Here is a 20,007-nt window from a genome sequence, read left to right on the forward strand (position 1 = left end):
CTTAAAGCTTTAATTCTGTGGGAAAAGCGTAGGCCCGAGCGAAACACATTTGCTTTCAACACATTTTCTGGGACCTTTGCGGTTTTCGTTTTGTTGTGGTAACAAAAAAAGAGGAGGAGGGAATTTTTCCTGAAAATGCGAAAACCTTGTGTAAAAACAGAGCAACTACCAAATCGTTGGTTGTGTTTTTTTGTTTTTTCTGTTGTGAGAAAAGCTTTTTGTTAACTCATGTGCGATGGCGGTTTTAGTTTTAGGGGTTTCTGTTCTTATGACAGTGTAAATATTTCCCTTGGCTGAAAAAAAAGCACCAGTGCCCCCGGTTTGTTTATAAATCTTTGCCTTTATTTGCACTTTGGCGCATCAACTTAAATTAAAAGGGAAATAAAATGCTGAAAAGGAACACCCAGAAAAATGATGGACAACATTTTAGGTCATGCATAGCCTAAAACATTTTAAATGGACTAAAAGTTCCTTTTTAGGTCATGTACTGCCTAAAAATTTAAATTTTTGGTATATTTGCCCTACTATTTAGGTCCCGTATAGCCTAATATTTTAGGTCATCGTGGGCCTTAAAATTAATGCATTTTACCTAAATAAATTTGCACGGAACTCTGATAACGTTCTAGCGACGCTATAATTCCCAACCAGTTATAGCGCGGCTTGCATGGTAACCCACTTCGATCGTTGAATAATACAGCGATTTCACTGCTGAACAGTGAAGCCTCTTCGCTCGTTTTTGTGTGTTGGAATAATGACGACTTCTTGAAGACTAAGCCGACATTGACCTCGAGTTAGCTATAAATTTCTCTGTATTTACTTTATAATATGAAACATTTTTAAGTACAAATTTTTAGGCCAAAGAAAGCCTAAAATTTTGGATAGGGGTTTTCTCATATTTTAAGGCAGCCAATTACCTAAAATCTAGGCCAAAAATTACCCCATTTTAGGCCATTAATGGCCTAACATTTTAGGTCATACAATCCTAAATTTTAGGCCATTCAAGGACTTAGCTCCAGTTTTAGGCCAATTTTACCTAAATTCTAGGCCATTTTTTGACATTTTAGGTCATTTTTTTTTCTGGGTGCAGTTGCTTGAAACCGACAAGCGAGAAAGCGAAATTATCAGCTGCATGGGCATTGTGCATACGCAGCGTGTGCCTCTATTGAATTACGTATACGCAGCGTTGGCCAGAGTGGGATGTAATGCGAGTGCCAGGAACTGTGGCCGTCTGGGCGCTAATTTGATTTCAGCCAAGGGTAAACACATCCTGTCCGCACCGGTGTCTGTGTCTGTCATGTTAATAGCTATTCCGCCCTCTATTTAGCCGCTCGACAGCCAGGAGGCCCATTAAAGGGTCTCTAAACTCATACGCATTTGTCTCACGTGTCGGCATTCCGTTTATTGCCAATCTGATGAGTAACTGGGGGTATGAAATGCGAGGGGGGCTTCAAAGCCACGTTTGGCGCTCATTAATTTCCATCGTGTAGGTTTTTAATGAAGATGCGTGCCTGCCACATCACAGGAAGAGAAAAAGGGGCAGGGGACTCGACTTCCGCTCGGAACAGTCGGGAATAATTTATGCTAAGCCGAAAAGTTAACCCGCCGCTTGTTAACCGTATTATGCCCGGAGCTTCGTCCTTGCGCCATGAAAAATAACCCGGCAATAAACACAACAAAAGCAAAAACAAATACCAGCACCAAACTCCCTTAGGTGGGCTAAACTTTTTGTGAAATTTTAAGCAGTTGACTTATTTCAATTATGAATAATTAGCGGAGCAAGTATGTAAATTTAAAATTGGAAGGGAACACGGTGCTTGGATGCTTGGAGTAATTTTGAGGTCATAAATGTTTGCCTTATTTAAATTTTAAAAGAAGAAAATGTGTGAAAAAGATAATGAGTTTTGAAAAAATTAAGATTTTATTTTGTCAGAATAAAACAAAAAAATGTGTAGAATTTTATCTTAACAGCTACTAAAAACAAAAAAGTTTTTAATGCAGAAATATATAATAAAATCTAGTGAAAAAGCAAAGCATTCAAGTAGATAAATTAAAGCAAGGCGAAATCCCAAGGCCAAATAGCACCACAAATAGGCCAAGAAAACTCGAAATAATAGGAAAGAGCCCCTAAGGACTTTTAAGCGGCTTGACTTAAATTAAATTTTCATTCGCCGTACGCAACGAAATGAAATTAAATGCTTAAGCAGGGCGAGAAAAAGACAAACAGACGCTGGCAAATAAATAAACAAGCGAACGGACAAACACTCTCTTCTATTTGGGGAGGCTACCCACACTAAGACCAACTAATCACCGTTGACAGTAAAACGAATGGAACTCACACACTGGATTGGACACAGGACGAAATCCTAGTGGGACAGGACATTAGGAGAAAGATAGGAGAAGACCCGGCAGCATCCATACAAAACCTTGATTTTACGGCAGGGGATTGTCTTCACCCAGAAAAAAAAATGACCTAAAATGTCAAAAAATGGCCTAGAATTTAGGTAAAATTGGCCTAAAACTGGAGCTAAGTCCTTGAATGGCCTAAAATTTAGGATTGTATGACCTAAAATGTTAGGCCATTAATGGCCTAAAATGGGGTAATTTTTGGCCTAGATTTTAGGTAATTGGCTGCCTTAAAATATGAGAAAACCCCTATCCAAAATTTTAGGCTTTCTTTGGCCTAAAAATTTGTACTTAAAAATGTTTCATATTATAAAGTAAATACAGAGAAATTTATAGCTAACTCGAGGTCAATGTCGGCTTAGTCTTCAAGAAGTCGTCATTATTCCAACACACAAAAACGAGCGAAGAGGCTTCACTGTTCAGCAGTGAAATCGCTGTATTATTCAACGATCGAAGTGGGTTACCATGCAAGCCGCGCTATAACTGGTTGGGAATTATAGCGTCGCTAGAACGTTATCAGAGTTCCGTGCAAATTTATTTAGGTAAAATGCATTAATTTTAAGGCCCACGATGACCTAAAATATTAGGCTATACGGGACCTAAATAGTAGGGCAAATATACCAAAAATTTAAATTTTTAGGCAGTACATGACCTAAAAAGGAACTTTTAGTCCATTTAAAATGTTTTAGGCTATGCATGACCTAAAATGTTGTCCATCATTTTTCTGGGTGTGCAGGAAAACTTTTAATGGGATTTTCTCTCTCCCAAGAATCGCATTTGCTCACTCAAAGTTGACCAAGTTTTACTTTAACTCTTTCAAGTCTCCCGTCAGCGGTTTTCATTTGCCTTGTTTACCTTTGCCAATTAAAGCCAAGGAATAGGTGGCAAAAAGTTTTGAGAGCTAATTTGTTCTGTCGACATAAATCAAAATTTAATGTGTTTTTTTTAAGGAGGGAGAATAGGTAGAAGGAAAATTAAAAATTAGTTAAATATCACTAGATAATAATTATTCAATAAATAATAATATGTAAAATAAATATATTTGTAAATATATACCCCTAATTAAAGTTATTTATATTTATCACATATTTACTCTGTTAGTTTCGTTTTAGTTTTTCCTTTTTAGCTATTCCAACTTTATCCATTATCTAAAACCAATCTCAGAACAAACTTTCCTAGTCATGCAGCTGAGATCTATATTCAATCCTATCCGCCCGTAGATTGACTTTAGTTTTCATCAACTTTCTAAGCCACTGTAGTCTCAATCCAATGCCAAGCTGGCCAACTCGTACCCAGCCAAAGCCAACAACTTGCATATTCACGGACTTCATTTCCGTTTTCCATTAGAGCGGGGAAAATTTCATTTTCTGCCGCACTGATTGGGTCAGGACAGGGGCCTCGACTTTGCCACTTTTCCTGCCGGTTTGTCCATCCTTCTGGGTAACAGGTGCCGAGGAGGAAAACACAGGAAAAGGATGGAAATGGTGATGGTGGAATCAGGTGAAAATGCGTGTATTTTGGCAGCTCGGCAACGTGGCTCTTGTGTCTCTGCCGTTCGTTATCTCTGCTTGATTGCCTTTTAATTAGTTGGAAGCTGATTATGCAAATCTTGCCCCACCAACAAGTGCCATAAACAGAGTACGTACATGTATGCCAGTGATATATGGCATCGATTTAGCCAAGATTCTGTCGTGCAGAGGAGTTTGAAAAGTTTTATGGCCCTGCCAAGTCTGGCGTTAATGTTTAATGCTACAGTTAAGCCTTGGTATTTGGATTCAAAAAATGGTACAGAAAGGAATTATTCATGAAATAATATTCTGGCTTTAAACATTTGTGTTTTCTCATAGTTAAAAGGTATGGACAGATATGGAATAATTAGCCACATTGCAAAAACGTTTATTTTAAAAAACATTTTAATCCAATGAATTCAGAGTAGCCTGTAAGCTTCCCCCAACCGTTTACATTCCTTGCTCCTGTCCCTTGATTTATGTATATTTAATAATTCAGACTTTATCACACCGAGCAGCAGAAACTTCCTCAAGAGCAAGGCCTGTTTTTGCCACGATTCCAGCCACAAGCCTCCCAGAACTCACTTACTCATGTGACTGAACATAAAAATTCTGTATTCCACTTGGCTGCCGACTGCGGCTGAGAAAGAGGCAGACATAGTGGGCACAGAAAGAGACAGAGAGTAAGTGGGAGTGCGAAAAGAAATATCACTTACAGACATAAAAATGCAAATTAGAATGAGATATGCTGCAGTCCAGCTGGGAGGCAGTGGATGACATCTGTGGACCACAGAAACCAAAAAGGGAAAACCGAGGAAAACTTTAACACGAAGCTGGCCCAAAGCCGAAATCAAGAATGAATTATTGGACCAAGCCTACTGCAGGCCATCTTTTTAGCCCGAGCAGATTATTAGCCATAGCTTAGGGGAATAAATGTGGCAGAATGGAATGGGGCAAGAGCCAAAGAAGTTTCTGAAATGGTTCTGCCAAAGTTTTTTCTTTTGTGTTTTTGCCATTTTCAGCGAACATTATCGACACGTGCGCCCCGTGATTTATGCAGTGAACAGCGAAATATTTGAATAATTACCGAATTGCATAAGTCAATAAACAGTGAAGGTCTTCAAGGGTTTTGAATTATTATATTAAACTGTAAAACATTTTACAACAGGGAACTAGTGAATTAAATTACAGAATATTTCCTTTCTTCATTGTAAGTAAAATTCAATTTCAAATCTGTCACTCTCGAGGCCAACAAAATTGACCTCATAAAAACGATATGAATTGTGTGATACACTTTAATTTCCTGAACTTTTTTCACCTCGACAAAATATACCAGAGAGCATTTTTCAATAACAAATTGTTTTCTTTCTGCTGCTGTCAATCAAAAAGTGTCGAAAACATTTCAATAAGCCGAGTTCCTGTCACCTGTTGCTGCAAGGTGAGATTGAGTGGCCATGTCAGCAGTTTAACAGTTCACTGAGCACACACGTAACAACTGAGAGGGACGGCTGGATAAAATCGAAAGGAGAGAGGGCGATAGGAAAAAGGACCATCTCAAGTGTCAAATGTGCTGAACTAGAAAAGTTCCAATAAAGATGAAAACGGAACGAAGGGGGATTCGAAATTGAATTTGCCTGAGGAGACTTTTCCCTGCTCACTTTCACATTTGGGCAACACACAGTGTGTGTGTGCAGAGGCCAAAGCTGTTAAATTTTAACGTTTTTGCCTTCTGGCAATTTGCATGCCTGTGGTTAAAGTGCTTATCATTATAATCAACACCCAAGCAACAAAATTCAGGCAAATGGAATGTGTTTGAGGCAAGTCGAAGTGTTTTATACACTTCAATACGGAAATAAAGCAAAGCAATTTATTTCAGGTAAATAAGAGTGTGAGTAAAGTTTAGTTTTATGTAAAATATATATTTATTTCCTAAAATTTATTATGTAATTTTTAAAACCCGGTAAATAAATATATACCGACATTTAAAATAAATAAAAATTGTAAAAACTTTTACTAAAAAAGTTGTCCATGAACAGCCGAATAAATGTTTAGTATAATAAATAATAAACCAATTATTTTCTCAAATCCCTGCAAACCTTATAAGTATATAGGCATTCCGAATCATATGAACATTTTGACACAACCGGAAAAATCCGTAAAATCATCTGCTCACGTGCCGGAGTGAGGGCATTTCATTGTTATGAGTATTGTTGATGCGACAAGCTCATTTTACGTTTATTAACTTGACAACCAACGAGGAGAGATTTTTGGGAGTACATGCATAACTCCCTTTGATACCCAAAATATATATTTCCTTTATTTTTAGACACCCAGCTTGTCCGATAAGAGTGAAGCTCGATTATTGCACTGGCAACCATGACCCCCATGATATAGATTTCCAATTCCAACCGCATAAAGTAGCTTTAATTACCATCCACTCTTTTTATATTTACTTCATTTCCTGTGTTTGCTTGCCACTTGTCGATTTGTTTATTTCCCCGAGCTTGATTAGCTTAATCACACTTGCTACTGATAAGCTTATGATAGGCAAACGACGGCGATTGTCATCAATTATTGACAGTCGATAAAAGTTGGTGGCTATTTTTAGCTTTTTTAGATATAAAGCACGTGTCCATAAATATACAGATATTTTACTTATAAAATTATTAAAAGTCTCGGTCTGTGTTAAATTTTATTTTAGAATATATTTTTCTAGTTACAAAACTGTTTTAAATAAATCATTTTCTAATTTTTATGTAAAGGGACAAAAATGTTGTACTTTTCCAAACAAAAGTTTTTGTCCATAATTCAGGGGCTTTTATTGCATTTCCGCCCTTAAGACAGTCAACCAAAAACGTATACATGTGTGGATATAGGAAACCATACTCGGAAGCCCCCCAACTGACATCCCATTCATCAGGAGATTCTGCCTGCCTCTGCTAACCCTTTGGTCCTGTGTCACGCCCTCTTCGAAATCGTATAAAACTTTCACGGCATTTTCTATTTGTTTTCATGCTCCCCTTTCATTTTGTTTTGTTTTGTGGCGGCTTTTGGCAAATTCCGACGCTTCAACGCGCCTTTAGTGGGGCAACCCTCGCTAGCAAAAAATCAAGAACAAAAAAACAATAAAAATTGAAAAGACTTCTCTCGCCCCGAAACTCATTTGCATAGAATTTTGCTGGGCTAAACCAAAATACAATTTCCCCCCTGCCAAATCTTTGGATGATTCTCCTTTTAAAGCATACTTTACTTTTGCTTTTACTCATTGCCTTATTTTATGTATTTTTGATGTGCCACATAAAACTATTTATGAAATGCCGATGAAGAAGTTTTTTTATGCCGCCTACGCCGCCACATATGCGATTTTTTCTTTGGATTGCACTCTGGTCTGACCATCTCTTATGTTTTATGGCCAGGACTTTGTTTTTATGGGATTTCCTGCCCCACGACTTGCCCCTAAATGCACAAGTAGAATCATCCGCCTCGTAAACATTAAAGTTGCCAAAAAAAAGCGGTAATGGTGTGGCAGGGAATGATGTGGAATGCTTTCAGCGTCATTTCAAATAAATCAATAGGGAGCTGATAAATCACAGTTCCGCTCATTGATTAGCTAACGATGCGCCTATAATTTCTCGGTATGTGGGGATAAATAAAAAATTAGATTGGCTTTTGGCTTTTGAAGGGAACCCAAAAGGAAAAAGTTACTGTTCTGATTAAAATATATTTAATTAAATTAATAGCGACTGTCGTCGTTACTTCGGATATATTTAATGATATGATCATTATAAATAAACTGCTTAAATTTATTATTTATATCACTTAGTGCCATCTGATTATTAAGAAATGCTCTCAAGGTTCCATATTAATACAAATAAATCAAGTTAATTTTGGCTTACCAAACGCTGTTATTCTCCTTATACTTTTGTCGACTTTCTGAGTTTCTTAAATATTAAATGTGGCACGTTTCTTAAATTTCGCTTTGTCGCCTCGCGAGTCGCGTCGCTACACACATTCACATATACATATTTTATATGTCCTGATGGTATTCTTTTTTTATTTACGACATTTAATTTTATATTTATGTACTTTGATTTTCATTACACGATGCGGATTTGCGGGCCGCTTAACCTGCTCAAAAAACAAGAGAAAACGGAATGTGGGGATGAACAAGAAATGCGTATTAAGGGCCCGCGGTGCTCATATAATTCGGTTTTATTTGATTTCATTTCATTTTTTGCCGCGTGTTTTTATTTCCGTTTGGTTTTAGCCGGATTTGAACGTCTGCGGGTCGGGGGATCATCCGATGTGCAGGCGTGACAGCCAAATTATTGCCGAGATAAATGAATCTCAGCTCGTCATATAAAGTGATTCAGTTTTCGTTCCTTGAATACGAAAATTTCTTAAGAGCTCTTCAATTAAATTGCCTGAAAAATTGATGCGCTCAGCATAACTTAAGGGAACTCTTGCCATGCCTTTCTTTTACTTTTCTCCCACACTTTTCAGCAGGCCCTTGCCCGCGGCTTGAACAATGCATAACAAATTTAAAGAGCAAATTAGCCTTAGCTTCCTAGACAGACGTAGTAATACCCTAAAATCCTTAAATGTTTGAAATCTAATATATTTGATATTCATTAATAATTATTAAAATATTATGATGAAAAGCCAAGAATCCGTTGATTGCTCCATAAAATTAAAAAAATTCCAAATATTTAAAATAGATTTAATAAATAAACATATTTTTAGTTGTAATGGACATACAATTTTTAGCCCCATTTCCAATCAATAATTAAAATAATTTATAATACTTTTATTTATTTTACAAATTCTTACTAAAATTAAAAGAACTCCTTGGAAGAGAATAGAGAATCCTACGCCTCGGCTGCTGAGTTATTTTCATTAAAATTTTGGTTATTTCTGTAAGAGCTACGGCGATGCTACTGTCTTCGCTTCTAGCGCTGTTCGCTTGAATTAATTACGCAATTTAACTCGTTTTTCCTGCAAATCGCATTATAAAGTGGTTTTTGATGTCGCCCCTTAGAGGATTTTACTGTGGCAGGTGCAACGGGGAAAAAGTTGTGCCAACCCTTATGCTGGCCCACCGGGCGTATGCTTAATACCACAGCAAAGCGTTTATGGAACACATTAATTAAACTGTGTAAAGTGCGTAGGGGAATTATTAACATAATTTATTATTGCCAAGGATTTGGAAAATTAATTTTTCTTATTTAAATATTTAGATTGTCGGGGACTTCTGTCTATTTTTTGTTATTGCGCTTTTTAATATTTACTTTCTGTTTTTTCTTTAATCATTAATTTTAAAATTATAGAAAAAATTGGTAGACTTTAGAAAAACTCAGCGCATTAAATCTATATTTCAAAATTTATTTATTGGCCAATAACGTGTTATGTTTGATATAAAAACACTATAATATTAATTATGTTTTTTGACAACTAATGTTCGGTTGGTATATTTTAGTTATCGTATATTGTTTTATTATTTTTTGTTAAGGTATATTAGTTTCTTGGCTATTATCCAGTAAGAGTTCTGTTTGAAATATTTTATCCGATCTACTTATTAGTTATTTAGTCTTGGGAAATATTATTTAATTATCTATTTTGGTTAGTTTTTTATTTTATATTTTGGTTTTTTAAGTTAAACAGGACTTATTACTTTACAAACAGTTTCAAGGAACGTTCAAAATAGTTTGAAACCGATCACTATTTCAAAGCTCAGATGAGATGCGCGAGGACAACCGACTGCCGCCAATGGCGAATAGTAAATGACAGGTTTGGCACTTGTCCTGGCGATAGTCGACACATAGTATTTGCGACTAGTTGCCACTCGCTGGTGAGTTATTAAAAAGCCAACAACTGACAACGACAACGACAACGGAACGCACTTTGAATATTTTCCGAGGACACGAAGGATGTGTGTTCGGAGTTCAGGGCACGCAGCTCGGAGTTCGGAGCCCAACGAAACCGCACGCAACGTGCAACAGCCGCCAACTGATGGGCTTCATCTGCCATTGCCAGGCAGTCACCCACACAGTTGCCCCCAGTGCACACACACAGCCATAGCCACGCACTCACACAGATACTCGGCGTTTGTTGATAACAGTTTTCGAACTTCGAATTCGCGTCGTCAGCTGCTGCGGCGCCTCTGTTTTTGCTGCCTGTTCCTGCTGCTGTGGCGCCTTTTTTGTATACAAACAGTGGCAGAACAGCCTCCGGTGCGCACCACCCACAGCAGCCAACCGCCCACCCGCCACCACCCACAGCGGCAACCACGTTTACCATTCACATTCACCATGTTGCATGTTCGCCGCGTGTTAACGCATGCGCCGCCCAGTAGGCAACACTTTTTGACAACTAATGTTCGGTTGGTATATTTTAGTTATCGTATATTGTTTTATTATTTTTTGTTAAGGTATATTAGTTTCTTGGCTATTATCCAGTAAGAGTTCTGTTTGAAATATTTTATCCGATCTACTTATTAGTTATTTAGTCTTGGGAAATATTATTTAATTATCTATTTTGGTTAGTTTTTTATTTTATATTTTGGTTTTTTAAGTTAAACAGGACTTATTACTTTACAAACAGTTTCAAGGAACGTTCAAAATAGTTTGAAACCGATCACTATTTCAAAGCTCAGATGAGATGCGCGAGGACAACCGACTGCCGCCAATGGCGAATAGTAAATGACAGGTTTGGCACTTGTCCTGGCGATAGTCGACACATAGTATTTGCGACTAGTTGCCACTCGCTGGTGAGTTATTAAAAAGCCAACAACTGACAACGACAACGACAACGGAACGCACTTTGAATATTTTCCGAGGACACGAAGGATGTGTGTTCGGAGTTCAGGGCACGCAGCTCGGAGTTCGGAGCCCAACGAAACCGCACGCAACGTGCAACAGCCGCCAACTGATGGGCTTCATCTGCCATTGCCAGGCAGTCACCCACACAGTTGCCCCCAGTGCACACACACAGCCATAGCCACGCACTCACACAGATACTCGGCGTTTGTTGATAACAGTTTTCGAACTTCGAATTCGCGTCGTCAGCTGCTGCGGCGCCTCTGTTTTTGCTGCCTGTTCCTGCTGCTGTGGCGCCTTTTTTGTATACAAACAGTGGCAGAACAGCCTCCGGTGCGCACCACCCACAGCAGCCAACCGCCCACCCGCCACCACCCACAGCGGCAACCACGTTTACCATTCACATTCACCATGTTGCATGTTCGCCGCGTGTTAACGCATGCGCCGCCCAGTAGGCAACACTTTATACAAGGTATAAAAGACAGGATGGCGTATTGGGTTTAATTATTTTTCTAGTCTAAATACTTATGATATTAATATCATATATTTATAATATCAATATCAATATCAAATATAATATCATATCATTCAATCAAATAAATGGAAAAAAATGGTATAAACTTGATTTTTTACTTACAGTGGGATAACTTGTCGTATGAGTGATATTTATTTTAATTGCATCATATCATTATTACTTACTTTTAATATATATAAAGTACCCGTTTTTATACATTTTAATGAGTATTTTTAAGTCGAGAGGTTGGCTCTTCCGTTTTTTCCAGCTGTCTTGGCTTCTTGTGCCGCATAAACGCAATCAACGCAACCTCGAGGCTTCATTCGTTGTTATCTTTATTGTCCTGCAATATTTCGACAGCGGTTGGTTTGGCATGAGTCGCTTTAGTCGGGGGTGTCATGACATAAATTAGTCACATTCGACTCGGACGTCCCTTAACCTTAAGTCGGTTAAGTTGAATTTCCACCCATCGCCTTTTTTGTGGGAGTTCACGTGCCCGGCCATGGTGGCTAATGAATTATGGCCAAGTTTTTAATTAAGCTCTTAATAGCGTGGTCAAGGCGCTTGGCCTCGATTATTCCCGTTTATTTTCGTATTCCCGCTTCATGGCATTTTTTTGGATGATAGTGGCAGATAAGTCTGAATTATGATTTGATTATACTTTTTTTCTTGCGGCTAGCTGCAGGTCTTTAAGAAAAATCTGAAAAACTTGATAAAAATTAAATACTATTTTCATCGCTTTTATTAATGAAAGAAAAATTCCAAGAACTCTAGTTTAATTAAAAAATGCACACACACGTTTATTTATTTTGGCACAGGACCAAAACATGGTATTCAGAACTTGTCCTTGACCCAACAATTCCCGAAATATTTTCGTTATTTCACTGGCCACAGATAAGCCAGTGAGTGTGCAGTTATAAACTGTAACTGCAAATGTGAATCCTTGTGACAATTGTCGCTGCAGGAAATGGCAAAACTAACTGAAATCGGGAGGGGGAAGGGGTTGCGAAAGCAGAGGTTGAAACAAGTGAACTAAATGCAAGCCAAAATGATTTACAGTAAACTAGCAAGGATGTGTCATAAACATAAAAGCTGGCACTTTTGATTTTGTCCTTGTGGCATTGTGTCTGTTATCAATGGATGTTTATCAAGGACACAAAGAGCCAGCCGCTTCAAAGACATTCAAAGCAGACGAGCGGTAAACAAGAGTGTGAGGCAGAGAAATAAGAGGGGGTAATAATAATATTAATGTCCTTTGACCTTGTGAGCCGCAGATAAAGTTATTTGATGCTGCAGCGCCACCTGGCGACCGAATGGCGCAACACTAACGATATCCTCTTTTAATATTTCTTAATATTGGTATGAAAAACTTCTGTGAAGGTGAAAAGAATGAACTCTTAAATGATATTGAAATATTTGCGGTCACTCAATTGACCTAGATATCCTACCCCCATCTCTCTCTATCCCTCCGTCTCCCTCTCTTTCTATTGGTAAATGATTGCCGTTCTTCACACTTTTCAATTAATAAACATAAAAACGAAAGCTTCGACTGGAAGAAAGGGAATTGAAAAGGCGACAGGGAAATTGCGTGTCCATCCTCCAGTTTTAATTGAGGTTAAGTGAGCGGACATTAAATTGTTTATAGAGCAAGGTTACGACCAACTGTTCATATTTCTGTGAAATATGGCTTTTTATGCGAAAACTGAGTGAAATTCAAGGTGAGCTCTGACGGTGGGCAATTAAAGGTTTGTATAGATAACTTGATTTGGATCAAGGGGAAACTTAGTTTAGCTCTAAAATAAAAATAGGAAAACATTTTTAATCAAATGGGAAACAACTGAATAAAAATAGGTTAAATAAAGCGTAAAATATCGGTAATGTTTCTCCATTGATGAATGTACGCCCTTAAATTAAGTTAGCGATTGAAATGAATGGAAATCTGACAAAGGGCCGCACTGTTTTCAAGTGTAACAGAAAAGTTTAAGATAATCAAAATAAATGAAATAAAAGAGAAGTCACTTTTCTTGAGTAATTTTCTGAAATTTAATATTTTTAAACCGCATTAAGCAATTTTTATAATTATATTTTAAAACAATTAATAACAATATAAGTTTTTATTGGCTAATTTATTTTGGAATTTTGTACTTTTCTCCATTTGAAATTCCCGCCCTTGTTGGCACTGCAGTATTTTTTCTGTAGTTGGCAATGATGCCTACGTTAATTGCTTACGTTGGCGCTTGTTTTTGAAATATTTATATTTTATTTATATTTCAAGTACTAGCTTATTTAAATAAAAACCCAAAGGTTTAAAATATTTACGCAAAATTTGGATTATAAAATATTTTGCTTGTAAATGTTTAATTTTCGTGGTTTTTTCCTAAATTAGGTAAAAACCTATTTTTCAAATTAGAATTTTGAAATTTTTTCAAAATTCCAAACATTGTTTTCTTAACTTGCTTTAAAAAGTGTCTTTAATTTCATTTTAATTACACATGTATTAAAGTAATTTTTGAATTTAAGCAGATATGTATTTTCTACCGCTCCTCTTACGGTCACCCTATTCACCTGGTGGCTCTCTCTTTTTCTCCTGGCGCTCTCTCCGCATTTCTCTCTGCGCAAACTCCCACTCTGCAGTACAACAACAAGAACTCTCCCGGGTGCCCATGGATTTTCATTTTGTTTTCGAATTCTTTTTCAGTTATTCGTTTTGTTTCGTGTGGCCAACAACAGCGACTGCTGTGGCTCTAAGGTGAATTTATTTCCGAGATCGGAAGTTGGGGATCGGGGCCTATATAATTCACTGATGTGCGCGTGCCAAAATTCCGAATTACTCCCACCCACACACCCATGGAAAATGCATATATATATAACAAACGTCGTTATCAGCGGTTTTTTTGCTATTGCATTTTGCTATTGGCGCCAAGCGGCTGCCTTGGAAACATGCAAATCAGTTTTTTCGCACTACCTGCTGGAAAAGTGATAAACGCGAAACATAAACAAATGGCGGTGATAAGCGTTATAAGTCTTATCAATGCGCCGGCCGCATGGAAATACAACAAAAAAGAGTACAAACTAATATGAATTCCTGGCGCCCTCTACTGCTCTCTCCCCCTCTCTCTCTCGGTCGACCCACCTCAGAGTGCAGCAAAAACAAAATTATCAAGTTGAAAACTTGTTGAGCGGGTTGAATAAACCAACAACAACAACAGCAGCAACGAAAATGTTTAAAAAACAATAACAAAAAGGGGCGCAAGAAGCCAACTATACCAACAATGGTGAACAATTTTTAATGCTCTCTCTCCCTCTCTCTCTCTTTGAGAAGCACTGCCACTGACCTTTATTTGACTTTAGCGGCTGTTCTGGCAATGAAAAAATATCTCTGCCTGCCACAAACACCCAAACACACACATAAGAATGTTCACTTAAGGTCTCTCAGCTGCTTGCGGTCGTTGTTGTTGTTGTTGTTGTTCTTGGAGTTGCGTTGCAGCAGCGCGTGTGTGCGGGTGCAAGCGAGACAGCGGGCGAGAGCCTTAATTTTCACCTCTTTCTTCGTAATTGAATAAAAATTATCAAGTGTAAGATGTCGACAATTGTTCAATTGATAGAATTCGTGCCAAAAGGTTTTCCTCACTTTTACTTTTCCTAGCATTCCTTTGTCAATTGTTTTGCAAACAAAATTCTGAGTGAAAAGTGCGAAGGAGACAAGTGCAACGGAATTGAGTGATAATAAAAGAGATCTCTCTCCTCCTTATCCGGAAATCACGCCCTCTGGCGGCGGATAAAGTGAATAAAGTCCTGTAAAAATGTTAAGATACAAAGATAATCCGATGCAAGTATCTCTATTGTGACTTGTGCAAAGATAGATATCAGTATTACAAAACGCGACCTTTGGAAGAATTTTGATGGAATGGGAGTACAAAAACTGGTTCTATCGGATTTAATATAAACATATTCCATTCCCTTTATATTTAAAATTTGCATAATTAATTTACTTCTGAATTCTAATAAAATGATTTCCAATTTTAATTAACTGGCTTAAAGAAAGTTAAAGTTAGAAAAGTTAAATTGTTATTTATTATGTCAACACCGATTAGATAGCTATGGGGTGTGTTAAATGCTTTTATAGTCTTAAGAAATTCATTAAAGCTTATTGAGCAAAAAGTTTCTGTGAGTTCAATGTATTTTATGGGCCTCTAAAATTCTTTGTTTGTCAAGGTCATTCTGGACAATATCCAATTAAAAATTCAACACCCTACGGAACTCATTACTTCTTTGAATTGATGAACGAATACTTGTCAAAAGTAGAATAAATAGGAAAAATTAAATACAATTATTTTTATTGACTAATAGAATTAAGTAAACGATTTGGAAGTTAAATACCTTTTTGACTTTCCCCTATTTTGGATAATTTGTAACCAAAACTGTACCCAATGGTAACTGGCGCTTACAGCGTTTTCCTCTCAGTTTCTGACGTTGACAATGAAAACATTTGCCAAATTTTCCCGTGTACATATAGAGCGGAAAATTGGCAAACTCATCTTTGCCCGATGATGTCGGACATTTCCGACATCCGAAAATAGACCTTTGGTTTATGGACGGCCAACGTGCGTCCTCATCTATAAGTACGGAATATGGCACGTTCGCACTCGTATATACTATTAAATGTACATAAATGACCGACTGTCAGGGACATGGGCGATGTCGCATAGGCGGGGCTTATCAGCCCATAAACTGCACCGATGCAACTGCATTCGGCTGATAGAGGATCGATCGCACCTCGCTGCGTGGTGATGCAACAAATGCCGGCGTGTGATGACAATGACCAGCCCAGCAAATACAACATCAAGAGCGGTCGATGCACCGGGAGAAATTACTGAGAATTACTGGGATTTGAATTAATTACAAATTAAAAAGGTTTTGAACTTAGATCTGTCTCATTCCGTTGTTAAAATAATCTATTTAACTTGAGATATTATTTAAAATACTGATTGAATTTTATGTAGGAAGTATACGATTTTTTTTCATGCACGACTGTAAGGCGATAAGGAATCGCTGCTTGTAATATGGGTCAAGCCGGTGGCTAAATTTAGTTGACACTATCAGTCCGCAACGAGAGCCTCAGCGGAGAGGTTCAGCTATAGATCGGCGGCGCCTAGATTAAAGCATTCGCAGCATATCAAGAAGATGCGCAGGCAGCAGTCCTATCGCTTCGAGGACAATGAGTCCACCTCCTATGCCCTGAGGGTGGGGATTTGATAGGGAAAAACCAAGACATCGTATAATTAAAAACTAATTTAAATTACATTCTTCCTTCCTTTCCAGATGAATCGTCGCTTTTCGAGAGTGGAGTCCGGGGCGGACCTAAAGGATTACTTCGATCGCGGGGACATCGCCTCGCGGGAGAACCGATGGAACTTCGAGGTGGCATGGGAGGTGGCCAACAAGGTGGGCGGCATTTACACGGTGATCCGGTCGAAGGCCTATGTGTCCACCGAGGAGATGGGCGAGCAGCTGTGCATGATGGGTCCCTACAAGGAGAACTGTGCCCGCACCGAGATGGAGGAGATGGAGTTCCCCCGGGGAAACCCCCTTCTGGATGCCGTCAACTCGCTCCGTTCGCGTGGGTATAAAATCCACACCGGTCGCTGGCTGGTGGACGGAAATCCCCAGCTGATCCTCTTCGACATCGGATCCGCCGCCTGGAAGTTGGATCAGTTCAAGTCGGAGATGTGGGAGAAGTGCCACATTGGAATACCTCATTTGGATATCGAGACCAACGATGCTATTATCCTGGGCTTCATGATTGCCGAGTTTTTGGAGGAGTTCCGCAACTTTGCCGTGACCTATTCGCAAAACAACGAGTTGAGTGCCCCGAGGATTGTGGCCCATTTCCATGAGTGGCAGGCTGGCGTGGCTCTCATTGTCCTACGCACTCGTCTGGTGGAGATTGCCACCGTTTTCACCACCCACGCCACATTGCTGGGTCGCTATTTGTGCGCTGGCAACACGGATTTCTACAACAACCTGGATAAGTTCGCCGTGGACGAGGAGGCGGGCAAGCGGCAGATCTACCATCGCTATTGCCTGGAGCGAGGTGCCACCCACCTGGCCCATGTGTTCACCACCGTCTCCGAGATTACGGGCTACGAGGCGGAGCATCTGCTCAAACGCAAGCCGGACATCATCACGCCGAATGGGCTGAATGTGAAGAAGTTCTCGGCCATCCACGAGTTCCAGAACTTGCATGCCGTCGCCAAGGAGAAGATCAATGAATTTGTGCGGGGACACTTTTACGGGTGAGTCTATAAAATCTATATAATCTGTATTTGAATACTGAATGTTATGCGGAAATGCCTTCAATACTCTACACCCTTGAATAAAGGTTAATCGATCGAAACATGACTATCTGTAATCTACATGCATGATTATATGATTTCAAATTAATAGCAATTCAATGTTTTGAAATTAATGGAACTAGATTATAAAGCCAGCTAACATTTTAAATAGATTTAATGATTAAATGTTTACCTGAATTCAGCATCATGATTTCTTATCAATAATGTTTGTTAAGTTTAAATATTTTAATAATATTATTAATCGAAACCTTCTAATCCCCCAGCCACATTGACTTTGATCTGGACAAGACCCTGTACTTCTTCATCGCCGGTCGCTACGAGTTCGGCAACAAGGGCGCCGACATCTTCATCGAGGCCCTGGCCCGTTTGAACGCGATGCTGAAGCACGAGAAGCCGGACACCACGGTGGTGGCCTTCCTCATCTTCCCCACCAAGACGAACAACTTCAATGTGGACTCGCTGCGTGGCCATGCGGTGATCAAGCAGCTGCGCGATACGATCAACAACGTCCAACAGGCGGTGGGCAAGCGGATGTTTGATACTTGCTTGAAGGGCAACATCCCCAGTGCCGATGATCTGCTCCAGAAGGAGGATCTGGTGAAGATCAAGCGCTGTATGTTCGCCATGCAACGCGATTCGATGCCGCCGGTTACCACGCACAATGTGGCCGACGATTGGAACGATCCGGTGCTCTCCTCGATTCGTCGCTGCCATCTGTTCAACTCGCGTCACGATCGCGTGAAGATGGTCTTCCATCCAGAGTTCCTGACCTCAACGAACCCCCTGTTCGGCATCGACTACGAGGAGTTCGTGCGCGGCTGCCATCTGGGAGTCTTCCCCTCGTACTACGAACCCTGGGGCTACACGCCCGCCGAGTGCACGGTGATGGGAATCCCCAGCGTGACCACCAATCTGTCCGGCTTCGGCTGCTTCATGGAGGAGCACATCAGTGACCCCAAGTCCTACGGCATCTACATCGTGGATCGTCGCTACATTGGCTTGGAGAACAGCGTTCAGCAGCTCTCCAGCTTCATGATGGACTTCTCCCGGCTGAACCGCCGCCAGCGCATCATCCAGCGTAATCGCACGGAGCGGCTGAGCGATCTTCTGGACTGGCGTACCCTGGGCATTGTAAGTATTATTTAATATTGCTTTAAAACCATTTCTAAATACTGAAATGTATCATCTTTACAGTACTACAGACAGGCCAGGGTTAAGGCCTTGCAGGCTGTTTACCCCGACTATGTGGACGAGCTGACTCTCTACGGATCGAAAAACAATTTGATTTTCTCACGACCGCACAGCGAACCGCCCAGCCCAACCTCATCGCGTAAGTGGGAGGAAGAAGAGACAGATCGCTAGGCCTTTCTATATTTGTACAAAATATACTCCAAACATTCCAAACATTTTAAAAAGAAAAGCTTTTAACTGTTGACTATTTTGGTAGAGTTTCGAATAAAACAACTGTTGCACATTCCACATTGCACTTTAACTTTCTCTGCGTAAAATTTTTCTTAAGCAGCTTTAAATATTTGTTATTAAAATAAAATCAAGTCTAAAAGTAAGCAGCAATTTATTTTAATTTAATATTCGGATGTGCATATATGCATTTTTATTACATATATGCTGATAAGGACCGGAAAAAATCATTGAATACTTTTGAGACAACTAAAAAATTGGAATAGTAATTATATAAACTGATTAAAGATTTTCCTCTATAAAAAAAAAATATACAGTTAAAATCAAATCTTGATTGGAATGCGTAAACCTTGGAAATGATTTTATAAATATTCAATGTTAACAATTTAATTTATTCCAACAGGCCACACCACTCCAGCTCCATCGGTTCACGGCTCAGATGATGAGGACTCTGTGGATGAGGAAACCGAACTCAAGGAATTGGGCATCAAGTAGAGCTCTTCGCCAATCTGACGGCCTTTAAAATTGTAGCGAACAAACCAACTAAATTCAACACACGCGCAATATTACCATAAGTTCTAGTAGTCTGGTTCCACAACTGTTCATCGAGGGACGAGGGGAGGAGGAGGCGATTGAGAACCCCGCCCCAGAAGCCTACGAAACTATCTACCTGCAATTGAAATGCCAGAACAAATGTTTTCACATCCAATCAAAAATATTAACTAATTATGTATGCCCCGATCGCAAGCGAAAGCATTCGAGCAGGACGAATCCAGATTTTATTAAACGTTGTTTAGTCTATAAGGAGAACGAGGTCTCCCTGCTCCGTACCCTGCCTATCAAATAAATCGTTATTTAAAGTACACTCTGCCTGGATGTTAATTGCACTCAATCGCTGATAAGTTATCGGGGTTATATAAAAATAGTTGAGGTAATTCTGCAACCATAAAAAGTTCGACCTCCCAGCGATACTAATATTTGTTCCCTAATGG

At 39.3% G+C, this 20,007-nt stretch overlaps 1 protein-coding gene across 3 annotated transcripts; it reads left to right on the top strand.

Annotated features, from left to right (window-relative positions):
* The first annotated feature begins 13,865 nt into the window (after positions 1 to 13,865).
* On the top strand, positions 13,866 to 19,880 carry Glys (glycogen [starch] synthase). 3 transcript variants are annotated; one of them, XM_017143592.3, is made up of 5 exons: positions 13,866 to 13,989; positions 16,563 to 17,536; positions 17,860 to 18,727; positions 18,791 to 18,926; positions 19,419 to 19,880. In XM_017143592.3, exons 2-5 carry the CDS (start codon positions 16,563 to 16,565, stop codon positions 19,508 to 19,510), a joined length of 2,070 nt encoding a protein of 689 aa, XP_016999081.2. In that variant the 5' UTR covers positions 13,866 to 13,989; the 3' UTR covers positions 19,511 to 19,880. The 3 variants fall into 3 exon arrangements, with proteins under 3 accessions (XP_016999081.2, XP_016999082.2, XP_016999080.2); XM_017143593.3 differs by lacking the exon at positions 13,866 to 13,989 and adding an exon at positions 14,722 to 14,815; XM_017143591.3 differs by lacking the exon at positions 13,866 to 13,989 and adding an exon at positions 16,344 to 16,484.
* The last annotated feature ends 127 nt before the right edge of the window (positions 19,881 to 20,007 follow it).

This window comes from Drosophila takahashii, chromosome 3R (genome assembly GCF_030179915.1).
Source record: "Drosophila takahashii strain IR98-3 E-12201 chromosome 3R, DtakHiC1v2, whole genome shotgun sequence".
Lineage (NCBI taxonomy): Eukaryota > Metazoa > Arthropoda > Insecta > Diptera > Drosophilidae > Drosophila > Drosophila takahashii.